This window comes from Propithecus coquereli, unplaced genomic scaffold, assembly GCF_000956105.1.
Source record: "Propithecus coquereli isolate 6110/MARCELLA unplaced genomic scaffold, Pcoq_1.0 Scaffold26, whole genome shotgun sequence".
Lineage (NCBI taxonomy): Eukaryota > Metazoa > Chordata > Mammalia > Primates > Indriidae > Propithecus > Propithecus coquereli.
Genome location: NW_012148174.1, coordinates 4,897,983 through 4,910,675, shown reverse-complemented (window position 1 = coordinate 4,910,675; position 12,693 = coordinate 4,897,983). Strand labels below are relative to the sequence as shown.

General features: G+C 35.1%; 1 protein-coding gene across 4 annotated transcripts in view; it reads right to left on the bottom strand.

Moving 5' to 3' along the window:
• The window catches only part of PTPN13 (protein tyrosine phosphatase, non-receptor type 13 (APO-1/CD95 (Fas)-associated phosphatase)), a 162,103-nt gene that overhangs the window by 46,048 nt on the left and 103,362 nt on the right, over positions 1-12,693 (bottom strand). For 2 of the 4 annotated variants that reach the window (XM_012647232.1, XM_012647233.1), the window contains exons 18-23: positions 8,316-8,733; positions 8,082-8,179; positions 6,207-6,263; positions 1,091-1,180; positions 696-803; positions 393-524 (exon numbers count right to left, since the gene is read on the bottom strand). In XM_012647232.1, coding sequence (XP_012502686.1) covers positions 393-524; positions 696-803; positions 1,091-1,180; positions 6,207-6,263; positions 8,082-8,179; positions 8,316-8,733 — 903 coding nt within the window. The remainder of the gene's footprint in view (positions 1-392; positions 525-695; positions 804-1,090; positions 1,181-6,206; positions 6,264-8,081; positions 8,180-8,315; positions 8,734-12,693) is intronic. The other 2 variants (XM_012647234.1, XM_012647235.1) reach the window with 2 other exon arrangements.

The window sequence follows — 12,693 nt, the reverse complement described above, 5'->3', positions numbered from 1 at the left end:
GGCCTCCCAGAGTGCTAGGATTACAGGCATGAGCCACCGCGCCCGGCCAGATAACTATTATATAATATTAATTATACAATGATAAAGAATTCTATTTCTGATTTGACCTAAGAAAAGATGGAACACACCAAATAATCAGAACTTAAGTGACATTAATTTTGTAAAATGAATCAATTTTTGTGCATATATTACTAAAGAGGAATGAGACAAAATCTTAGGAGTGATGAATGAAGAGGTTACACTGATGTATAAAATTAAAACAATTAGAACTACACATGTCCAATTGCCAGAAGGGAAACAAGAAGCGTAAATCTAATTTATTGGGCCAACGTATTGGAGTGCTCGTGAAAAGTCAAACAGAACACGCGACTAAGAGACATTCATAACATTACCTTTGGATATCTTTTCTTTTGGCTGAGAGATAACAAGCGTCACATCTTCAGGTGCATTTTGCAGTATTTCAATGGCAGCATGGTGGCCGACTCCCTCCAGACTCACACTATTCACAGATATCAAACGGTCTCCTGTATAAATAGACAATCCAGTATTTTCAACAACACAGAGAAATTCATTCTAAATCTTACCAATGTCATCCCTTCCTGAGTATTTTTATTTGACTTAAGTTCTACTTTTGCCATCTTTGCAAATTCATGCTTGTTACTAAGTGCTTAGAAAACCACCAAAATGTAAAGTACCTGGCTTTAAGCATCCATCCAAGTCAGCTGGTCCTCCAGGGGTGATTGAACTGATAAATACCCCTAGATCCAGTCTTCCCATCTTCTCCCCACCAATAATTTGAAATCCTGTAAAATAGCACATTTAAAAAAGATTTTTATGATACTCATGCTTTCAATGACTAATGATTAGCTTGCTTGAAACACAGAAATGTGGAGACTGTTGATATCAAATATGATTGATAACACACGTTAAACACATCTTTGGCATTTAGTGATTAGGTGGGTGGGGTGAGGGGTTGTGGGTGGGCAGCTAGTATCTTGATTGGAACTGGGCTGGTGTCTCAATGCCAATGCTAAGCTATAGACTTTTCTGTGAATCCTCACAGACCTTCCAGGATCTCACAGTGACTTACCTAAGCCATACTTTGCATCTTTTTTCAGGTTCACCAACGTGATCTCCCTTTCTGGTGAAGATACTATGCTCCATCTTTTGTGTAGTATATCTATTGAGAATTTATAATTTTAAAATAAATAAACATAACATGTTCAGGCACTAAGATTGTCAGCTTGTTACAATTCAAACGTTAAATCTTGTTAATAGATTGCTCAGTCACTTAAAATTTTTATTTTAAGGTTATTGGTATGGTTACATTGTTACAGTGATTTATAGTTTTAAAAACGACTATATTATCACACTGATTCCTCGCAAACTATTTCCTTTGAAATCAATATATTTCCGTTACATATGATTAAATCTCAAGAGGTTAAATGATTTGAGCAGGCTTAGTCAAAAAAGAGCTAAACGTTTAACTTAGGTTTTCTGACTCCATCTCTTTCTGTTCCTTCACAATTGACTCTGAATTTGACAATGCTCAATATATTAAGAATTTCCCTCTAATAAATAGTTGACATTTTTATTTATCATTAGAAAATATTCTTAGTAAGTTCTTGAGTAAAACAACAATAAGAAACTGGACCTATTTTTAAAAGTCCCACTAATAATGTCCTGTCCAGCACATCTACTCTTAAAGAATTTTCATTTATTTCACATTTGTGGAATAATCTCGAGGTAAATAAAGAGATTTTTAATAATTGTTTTGCAGATGAGGAATAACAATTTGTTGTTCCTCAACAGACTTGCTCAACATTACAGCTAGTATCACTGCCCAGCAAAATGCCTAAAGTCAGTAGTTGATAAATGCTAGTTAAATAAATCGAATGAATGTCAGCATCAGAACTAGAATTTACTTTTTCTTATTTCCACTAGGTTTTTTTTAAAGTAGGCTAATCATTCCCAAATATCTTAATTAAACCAATAAATATGACTCTTAATTGCCATGTTAATCAAGTTAATTCATCTACTTAGCAATTCAAGCATTTGCGCGCGCGCGCGCACACACACACGCACACACTTATGTCAATTACAACTTGATAGTTTGAACTGGTCTGTGTGTGAAGGTGGTGGTAGTCGTGGGGAGTGAGTTCAACATATTCAGAAAGATATTTTTGTAAACTGAATCTTCAAATTCAACTCTATGCAGTTCTCAAGCGTATTGAAGATTTCTAAAAATTAGAGATATGGCTTCACTGAAGTATATAGAATTTCCTTAATCCTTCATATGCATTTTTATAACAACCAAACCATTATGAATCAGACCTCATTTCTGTATATCAAACATACAACTACCCATGGACTTAAAATTGTATCAGTATGTTATAAAACAAATAGTAATTTTGTTACACAACATATATCGATGCTTAAATGATGTAAATATGATACTTCATATTCTAGAAATGAAATCATTTATTTTCAGAGAACAGTAACAACAATAATTTCCTCTCAGGAGTGAATTAACCTTGTGTCTTAAGCAACACTTTAGAGCAAGTTTGCTAGTTCCCTGTAGTGTATATGCTCCTATTCTGTTGTTTCTTTGACTAAAACTTAGTTATAATTAATAAGAGTAACAATAATTTGGCATTTCTAATTAATTTATCAATGAGATTACAAAAAATCACTCGATAATGGTGTGCAGAGCCTACGTATTAGGTAGTCCTAAGCAAAAGCCCACCCATTAATTAATGCCTAGCTTAATGGGATTATCTTTATCCTACAATAGGTAATTAGCTAGAACAAATACAAATTAACACAGAACAAAAATCATAAAATAAAACAAATAAGGGGGTTGGTCACATGGGGAATCGAAATCAGTATAGTGTTTAAGTGACCATATTGGTGAGGTGGTATAAGAGAACAGATAAAATCAAAGTGCTTTGTAAAGTGATTAAATGATGACATTGCTTTGAATTTCCATTTTCTCCTCTAAGTTTCAGATTTAACCACCTGCTGCCCAGGAATCAGGATACCTAGACACTGATTAAATTCATCATTCTACGGTACTTAGTAAGTCCAAAGGCATGTAGTTCTTGGAAAAGCAAAATCTTAGGTAGTAAATATAGCATAAAATGAATGAAGAAGGAGGAGAAAACAGCCTGGGGGGAATGATGGCTCCTGAGTTGCTCTGTTCCTCATCCCAACTAAGAATAGAAAGGTACTTAACCTTGCTAGGTTTTAAACGTCCTAATAAACCCACTGTAAGTTGAAAATATCGTAAGTCAAAAATGCATTTAATACACCTAACTTACCAAACATCATAGCTTGGCCTAGCCTACCTTGAATGTGCTCAGAACACTTACATTAGCTTTCAGTTGGGCAAAATCATCTAATACAAAGCCTATTTTATAATAAAGTATAGAATAGCTCATGTAATTTATTGAATACTGCACTGAAAGTGAAACAATGGTTGTATGGGTACTCAAAATATAGTTTCTACCGAATGCCTATCACTTTTGTACCACCATTAAGTTGAACCATCATCAAGTCAGGGATCATATGTAGGTTGTAGTCTGGACATTATAGGAAGCAACATGACAACAAACTGAGCTAAAACTTTTCAATTACTGTGTAATAATCACAGAAAAACAAAAAACATTAAAAATAAAGTTTTATAATTCTTGGATAAGCTTTACATTTTTTTTACTCTTTTAAAAACATTTTAAATAATATAATTTTTTTTTCTTTTTTACCAGCCATATGCACTTGAGACATGCATGGCTTAATCTTTAAGACAGGCATATGCTACTAGAAGGATCAACCAGGTAGTTTTTTACTCTTATAAAGGAATATAAGTGGGCTTTTTGAGAAGTTGAGCAACTTTTTTCCTGAAATCACAATTAAGGGATTAGAATCCTTTCCACATCTGTTTCAAAGTGTGAGATTAGAAGACACACGACTTTTTTCTTTTACCTTCTCTTTCAAGTTTTACATTCTTTAAGAATCTCTGGAAGCCATAAAAGGTAAGAGTGAATTTAATACATTCATCCTTGTTCTAAGTGATGAATAATTTAACATTAACTGATGTTCATTTATAATTTGCACTTAGTAATCTGAACCAGCAGGAAGAACATTGAAATTAGAGTAAGAAGTCCCATATCTGACTCATGGGCAAGTAATTTAACTTTTTGATCCTTAGTTATTTTATTTGGAAAAACATGTTTGTCATGCTCTATTACGTGAAAACCTGATTTTCAAGAGGGCGCTAATTTAGGCTACTTGGCCAGATTCAAAAAGAGTGTTGAGGAAAACATGGCCTTCTCTGGAAGCTGACTGGGGCACACCTCCACTGGAAGGTGGACTGGCCCTCCTATAGGAAGCAGGTGGGGGGGGATCAGGCTTCTAAAGGGTTAAGTAGAGAAACTACTCTGTACATTGGATATCCAATATGAATTCATATTCTCTCTCATCAGAACCTAAGTTAAAACACATTTCAAATTCTCATCCCTAAACAGATTATTATCCAGCTTCTTTCAAAAGTTTAGCAGGGAAAAATAATACCTAGAAATAATTAGGCATTACCATACTAGGAGGAGGTCTAACAAGTGGATCACAGAGTGGGCTCTGGAAACAGATTGCCTTTGTTCAAATCGTGGCTCCACAACTTGCTAGCTTTATGACCTTCTGCACAACTCAACCTCTCTTATGCTTCGGTTTCTCATTTGTGTAAGGGAAATAACATTAGTGCCCATCTCATAGGGTTGTTGTGGGGAGTAAATGAGAAATTAACATAAAGTGCTTAGAACAGTGATTGGTATATAGTAAGCACTCAATAACAGCTAGTCAATAATTATTACCACATGGACATGTTCATTTTAGGTACATAGGTGTTCTAAATTCAGTCCATGTAAGCAGTTTGATCATCAAAACCTATATACCAGGGTCTTAGTAACTTAGGCCCAAGTATAAATTCAATAAATTTTTCTTTAATGATAGGCCCTTAGATTTTTTGAGGATTGATACATTTAAAAACAAAATGAGATGGAAAAAACCCTCCTTCATTTGCTATAAGTATTTAAGACACTGTATATATTTTTATTTTTGGAAATAATTTTAATGCTAAGGAAAATTTTCCTTTCTTGAAGAATTTGGATGTGTATTTCCAGTAGAGAATGAGAATTATACAAAATAGAACTTGGGTGTTTGACAGTTTTGACCTACAAAAACAGCAATTCCATATGGTTCCAATTTACTCTCATACCTTCCTTTTGGTCGTAGGTATTAAGACAATTGGAACTAAACCTGTATCAAGTTTAGCTACATTAATAATTTTGATTAACATACTTGCTTCTTTCTCAACAGGCTTTTGATTTTTTTCAACTTTAAGAATCTGAGCGTAAGACTGAAACATTTTTGGAGGAAAATAGCATATAGGTAGTAATAAAACATTTTTTTCTACCCATCAAAGTTGTTAGAAAGGTCAAATAAGAAAGATAATGCATATGAAAGTACTGTGCATTCTAAATTCTAAAAATTTTGAAGCCACTGATTTTCAAGTCACTGTACATTTCTGGTCTTCTTTTTACAACTTTGTTTCTTAGATTCCTTCTAAACTACCAATCTCAACACTTAAAGTCTTCAAATTCTCCCCGTAATATTTAGGATAAGATTCAAAACTGGTCCCTACTTAGTTCTTAAGCCTCACCCTGGCCCCCATGTGCCTCCATATTAAAATTCTTATAGTTCCCTAAATCTGTTACCTTCTCTCATGTCTCCAAGTCTCTGATCTTGCCATGTCCTTGATCTGGAATGCTTACCTCCACTGTTCTGTCTGATTAAATTCTCCTTTTATTTCAAGATTCAGTTCAAGCATTGCTTTAAAATAACTACCTTAGTTAAAACTCTTTTTAATCAAAATTGTCTCTCACCTGAACTATTATCTTAACTTTCTGATTAGTGCCCTTAGCTCTAATTTGTCATTTCCTTAGTTCATTAACATTATCCTAAATCACAGGTCCCATCACATCACCACAATGTTAGAAAATACAACTCTCCTTTGACTTCAGTGTAAGGCCTAGATTCCTGGCCTTAAGGACAGAATTAAAGACTCTTCATTGTTAGGTCCAAGACTAGCTCATAAGGTAGAAGAAAAGAGAAAAGATGATGGAAATGAGGGGAAAAATATTTGGTAAACCTACCATTTTCTTTTAAGGATACTTGGGATGAAGCATTTCCAGAACTATGTATAGTCATTCCTGTGGTATAAATTAAATTATTAGACATTTTATAAGATGGTCAGATACTAGATACAGAAGTAATTTATTCTGATAAGTTCACAAAAATCAATAAAAATTAAGGCAGCAACATCATCTTTTATTTACACTGAGAAAAATATGTCTTCCCAAAACGGGCATGTTTATAATTTTAAAATCATAGTTAAGCATATTAACTTGTTTTGCAGCATAAATTTAAACACATATATTTTGATATATCAAATATGAAATGATGAAACTGAAATGAGTTTTGCATTTGTCCAAATGTTAAAAGAAAATTCAATATTCAATAAGAATGAATAAATTAAAAAAATGCAGAAAATTTTCCTTTTAAGAGTGAATTTATGGTTTTCTATAAAATATTTACTACTCTTCTTCTGATATGTGATGAATTTTCACATAGACCAAAACCTTCCTGATGAAACTAGCTTAGTATCTATGAGATCCCATTTTATGTGAACATATTTTGACAAGTTATTTCCTAAAATATGAGGCTGGGTGCAGGGGCTCACAACTATAATCCTAACACTCTGGGAGGCTGAGGTGGGAGGATCACTTGAGGTCAGGAGTTTGAGACTAGGCTGAGAAACAGTGGGACCCTGTCTCTACCAGAAAAAGAAAAAATCAGTGGGGCATGGTGGTATGCGCCTGTTAGTCCCAGCTACTCAGAAGGCTGAGGCAGGAGAACTGCTTGAGCCCAGGAGTTGGAGGTTGCAGCGAGCTATGATGACGCCACTGTACTCTACCCAGGGTGACAGTGAGACTATCTCAAAAAAAAAAAAAAAAAAAACGAATCAGTCTCTTAGACTATTTTCAACATATAGGGTTACCTATAGGATGAAACCTTGCCTTTTATCTGTTTAATTTTTTTTTAACTGATTCAACTTAAATTGATGATAGTATAATCTCTGAAAGTTGTAAAAGCCTATATTAATAAACATTACTTTCCATAAATATTTATCTACTATAATGTAGAGTTCTCTTATGACTTCAGTTATTCCACATACCCCCAATCCAATTGTAGGATAAAAAAATAGTTTTTAAATTTCTGTTATTAGGGTTAAATTAGCAAATTTTGGGCTTAAGGGGAGAGTTAAGTAGAAGTATTTGGTAAAACACCAGAAGGGGCTATTCTTGCTTCCCTTCTGTTTCCCATGCTGTGTCACATTTTGGGTAGTAGTTCAGATTTCTGTGCTTAAATATTACTCGTCTGAAAGAGTGACTCCAGTGCATTTCCCTTTTAAGATGCACAAGGCAACAGGAAACCTGAACTATTTATCTTACAAGGTAGCATTTTAAATAATTAATAGGCTCCAGCTTGCTGGGAGGATTTGAAGAAATGTAAATCAAATAAGAATTTATACCTACTAACCTATAGTATACTTCATAAAAGTATCTAAGTTTTTAGAGATAATTCTGTTCAGGCTAAGGTGAAAGCATCCTAAATAAACCTTTCTTCAAAAAATATAGCACTACCAGAGGCCACTCACACAGGCTTGTAAGGAAAAGTCAAAGGAAGGTGATCCAATGCAATAGCGTAAGACTGCGTTCCCTCAGTACGGCTGCCCTGGCTACCATGACCAAGAGGAAACTGAGGAATAGTCTGTGCCATTCCTTGTTAATCACCTGTTAAGTCAACTGTTGATCTGGTGTATTTTAAGTAACCTAAAAGTTTATATTCACAGTTTTGGAAGTTAGGACATAGAATCCAAAATAATTTCTGGATAATTAACCTGATCTCATTTACCTCCCTCTGAACATGAGGTACAGGACAAAAAAGGTAAGCTTGTTTATGCTGACCTAGAACACATGCTTGACCAGGGTCTTCAATGGATGAGGAGTCTGATTCATGTTTCCTCCTTTCAGGACTTCTATTTAAACTTGCAACAGACTTTGAACTAAAAAGGGAAAAGGAAGGTAGGAGGGAAGTGTCAATGTAAAAAAAATATGGTGAAAATAATAAAATGTTAAAACAAATGTATGAAATGTGTAATTTACAAACATGTAGTTTGGGTAAGTCACTCATATTCTTACTTATTAAGTTTTGTGAATCCTGCCAAAGATTCTGTATCAGATCTTCCCATCTGGTGAAAAGGTTTTCCCACGAGCTCCGCAATGGTTTGTGGTGGGGATTCCATGTTAACAATGACATTTTTCCGATGAGGATAGAGAGAGGCCTGACTGAGATCATGGTATGATTTACTCATCCCTCTGGGCTTTTCCTCCCATGAAGCTTTGTCACTCTTCTCTTTTGAATTGTTTTGCAATGGCTGGTAAAGCGACAGCTCAGAGCAGGAGAGCCTCTTCAGAATCTCAGCTTGAACTGACAAAGGTCGAACGGCAAGTTTGTTCAGGGTGCTGCCGGCCAGACTGCCAGTGCTGACTGCTCGTCCCATATTAAATCCTCTAACGGACTCTGCTTGGAGATTCAGGCTCCTAAACGAAGCTCTCTCTACAAGGAAATAGGATTGCTTACATGATGGAAACACCGCGGTACCTTTATGAGAAGAGTTATTTTAATAAAGAAAAGACAGCATGCAGTTTTTCATCATTTTGACTGCCAGCATAAGTAGCTTTCAAAGTATGGCAATCAAGAGTTTGAAAGAGGAGGTTTGAAGATCCTGGCTTTCATACCATCTCTCCATCCTTTCAGCTTTTAGCTGCAGCTGACTCAGTGTTTCCTACTTCATTTAATGATTCTCTTGGATCCAATAATATTTGGAGCTCAGGCTTGCTGACCCCAAATTCCTTATGGGTTTCAGTTAGAAATGAGAACGACATTTAACGGAGAAATTTTCAACCCTAGTAGTGTCCCTGCTAAAATATCCGCAAACCAAGGATGGAGAGAAGGAGAGATGAAACCTGGATGAGCTGACATGGTGAATACACGCCTGAAAAAGAAGCTGTGCAGGAGTTTTGCACAGCGAAAAAGTTCTTGATTATTATACTTTTAAAAGCTCAAGGCAGATTGTGGTGATGGCGAATTGTACACTTTACATCGGTGTATTGTATGATATGTGAATTGTATCTCGATAATGTTGTTCTTGATTATTATACTTTTAAAAGCTTAAGGCAGATTGTGGTGATGGTGAATTATACACTTTAAATGGGTGAATTATATGATATGTGAATTATATCTCAATAATGTTGTTACCCCCAAAAAAACTCTTCAAGCAAATTATTTGTTAATTCACTACTATGCCACTCTCACTTTCCTACCTTGCTGACTTAATGATTTAACTGAGGCAAAGGAGGCAGGGGAGAACCAAATAGTACTAATCTCTCTGTTTTGGTATCTGCAAATTTATACGATCAGGGAGATGGGGATCTCTTTATGCTTGAATTCCTTTCGCTCCCAAATAAACATCTAAAGTCTTCTTTTTGAGGCTAAATTTCGAGATAGTTTTTATAACAAGTGCTTGGCTATTCTGTTTTGTAAGAACCAATGTCATATCAATATTTTAACATTTAGACTATTAACGAAAGCATTGCAGCACATGTAAATAAAGGATAGAAGAAGAGAATTTCTGATGATTTAGTTGTTCATGCATTTAGTGACGTACATCACAAGGCACTCCCTTTGATCCCCCTGGAAAGAAGTAACCCTGTGATGCATTCTGTATGGAATACATCTTGACTACCATGTAAAATAGCGGGGAAAAGTTCCTTTTAAAAAGAAAATGATGCCCTCAAGGGTCCCAGGTTGAAAAAGAGAAAAAGAAAAGAAAATGTCAAATGATTACTTAGATCTTTAGATTCTGTTTCATTTATCTTCTAATTCCTTCTAATTCATTTATCTTCTAATTAGTAACTGGTATTCCATCTCAGTCATAAGCAGGTTGGAAAACATTGAAGATTTGTAATATTCATGCATAGGAATCAAGTTTAAATAAATATGTCTCATTGTCACCAGGAAAATTCAAAGTTCTTTCTCTGAATTAGAAGTAGACACCAAGTTAAAAACAAGACATTAAATCACAAGACCTTAAAAAAAGACCTTCGCTTAAAAATTCCCAGAATCATTTTTAACTTAAAATATGGAGTTTTTCTTAGAGCAGGTAACACTATTTCTATTTTCTTTTACTTTGAGAGCAACCTTTAAAGAAGCAAAACAGAGTCTTAAGAGGATTCAATTACAGTGGAAATGCCTTTAAACCCAATAGATTTTTTCATCTTTAAGAAAAATGTAGACCAAGCTTTGGAAAAAATAAGGACAGCTGGTTCAGTTTAGGTTTTATCTGTTTTGTGAACATATTAGAAATTACGCTGTTCAAATCCATTCATAAGCCTATTCCAGGATAAGACTTAAAATATTGCCTATACTCATGGGATGGGATCATAAACCAACCACTTATCTGGTCTGTCCTGCTGCCTTTTACCTGGAAAGGACTCCAATATGGATCAACAGTATGGGAAAGGACATTAGAATGTGCTTGTATCCTAATACTAAAAATGTTCCAAATTTGAACACAAAGGCTTACTAGTTCTGCACTCAGTCTCTAATCCATACTTTCTAATCTCTGTTTCTGCTATTGTTTAGTCCCTTAAACCATTTTGTGCTTCCTTATATTGTCAACTTAATCATATTTTGATTAAGGGACTTCACTTATTCTGTTATCCCACAGTGTAAGTGATCATTAATCTTAATTTAATTCAATGCAAATCAGTTCTTGGGAAATTCATCAAACAGAAAGTATACTAGATTAGGAATGAGGACCAGGGTTCTAGCCTAGTGTGACCTCTAACTATGAAGTTAGGGTGAAACACTGTCTTCTCTGAACCTTTTTCTGCATTAGTAAAATTTTAGACTTAGTGGCCTCTAAGGTTCTTTCTAGAACCAACATTCAATGACTCTAAAGAAGTAGCATACATTTGTTAGCCCATCAACTTCCTACAGATAATCCCAGTTATTTTCACTTATCTAGTACACATAGTTAAATAGGCATTGGTTACTTCTAAGCCAATTTTAAGTACGTAATCATTCATTGAAGGTTTAACAAAATCTGGGAAAAGATGTAGATCACACCATCTTAAAGTGCTTTCACATATGAGTTCACACATACATAGCTGTTGTGATCCTAGTGGCAAACCTGTGATATATGTAGAGCATTCCCCCACTGCATGGATGAAGAAAATGAGACTGCAAAAAGTCAGTTACTTTCCTAAGGTTATTCATCTACTACTACAGCTGCTACTACGACTACATAGTATAGTGGCATATAGTAGTGTACTATGTAGCACACAGTATAGTAGCAGTATCTTCTACTATTGTTGATACTACTGCTATTACTATGGTAGTGGTAAAACAATGTTGATGATGGTGATGATGATGATAATAATAATACTGAATATTTACTGAATACTTTCTCTGTACCAGGTACTTTTAAAGTGCTCTATATGTATGAATTCTTTCCTCTATACAACCTTATGATGTAGGTATTGTCACTATGATACTCATTTTACAAATGGAACAACTGAGCCAGAGAGTTTAAGTAGCTTGCCTAAGGTTTTAGGGCTTCTAAGTAATAGATCCTGCAGTTTGGCTCCAAAGCTCATGCTCTTAACTACTATTCTATATTGTTCTTCAGTATAAGAAATGCTGAGGATGGAAGGCTAGCTTCATACTTTTGTCTTCTGACTCTCTTCACTATACCACATCTGTGATGAAGTAACCTTCAATTGTTCAATTCTGGTTTGTACTGAATGGAATATAAGTCCAAGCAGGAATGCTGATGACACCAATAGGTTTTATATTTCACTATACTTTGTAATTATGTAAGAATGTATAAATTTTTTAGCAGAGCAAAGCAGAGAAAGAAAAAGAATAATGAGATTACTTTACAGTAGTGGTGATTATATTTTAGCATGCGTAAAAATCATTACTGAAAAAAGCCTGTTAAAATGCAGATTCTAAGGACCCAGTTCCCAAAGACTGTGATTCTCCAAGTTTCAGGTAGGTTCTTGGAATCTTCATTTGAAATATGCATACAACCCCCACCTCCATCATGATTCTAAAAGGTTGCAAAACATCCATTCATAGGTTACTATGACCCCAGTATGATTCTATGGGGAAAATATTTTCCTTAACATTTCAGAATGTAAGAAATTTTGTTTTGTTTTCTTTTTTTTTTTTTTTTGAGACAGAGTCTCACTGTGTTGCCCGGGCTAGAGTGCTGTGGCATCGTCCTAGCTCACAGCAACCTCAGACTCCTGGGCTCAAGCGATCCTTCTGCCTCAGCCTCCCGAGTAGCTGGGACTACAGGCATGCGCCACCACGCCCGGCTAATTTTTTTTTCTGTATAGATTTTTAGTAGTCCGATTAATTTCTTTCTATTTTTAGTAGAGACGGGGTCTCGCTCTTGCTCAGGCTGGTCTCAAACTCCTGAGCTCAAACAATCCGCCCACCTCGGCC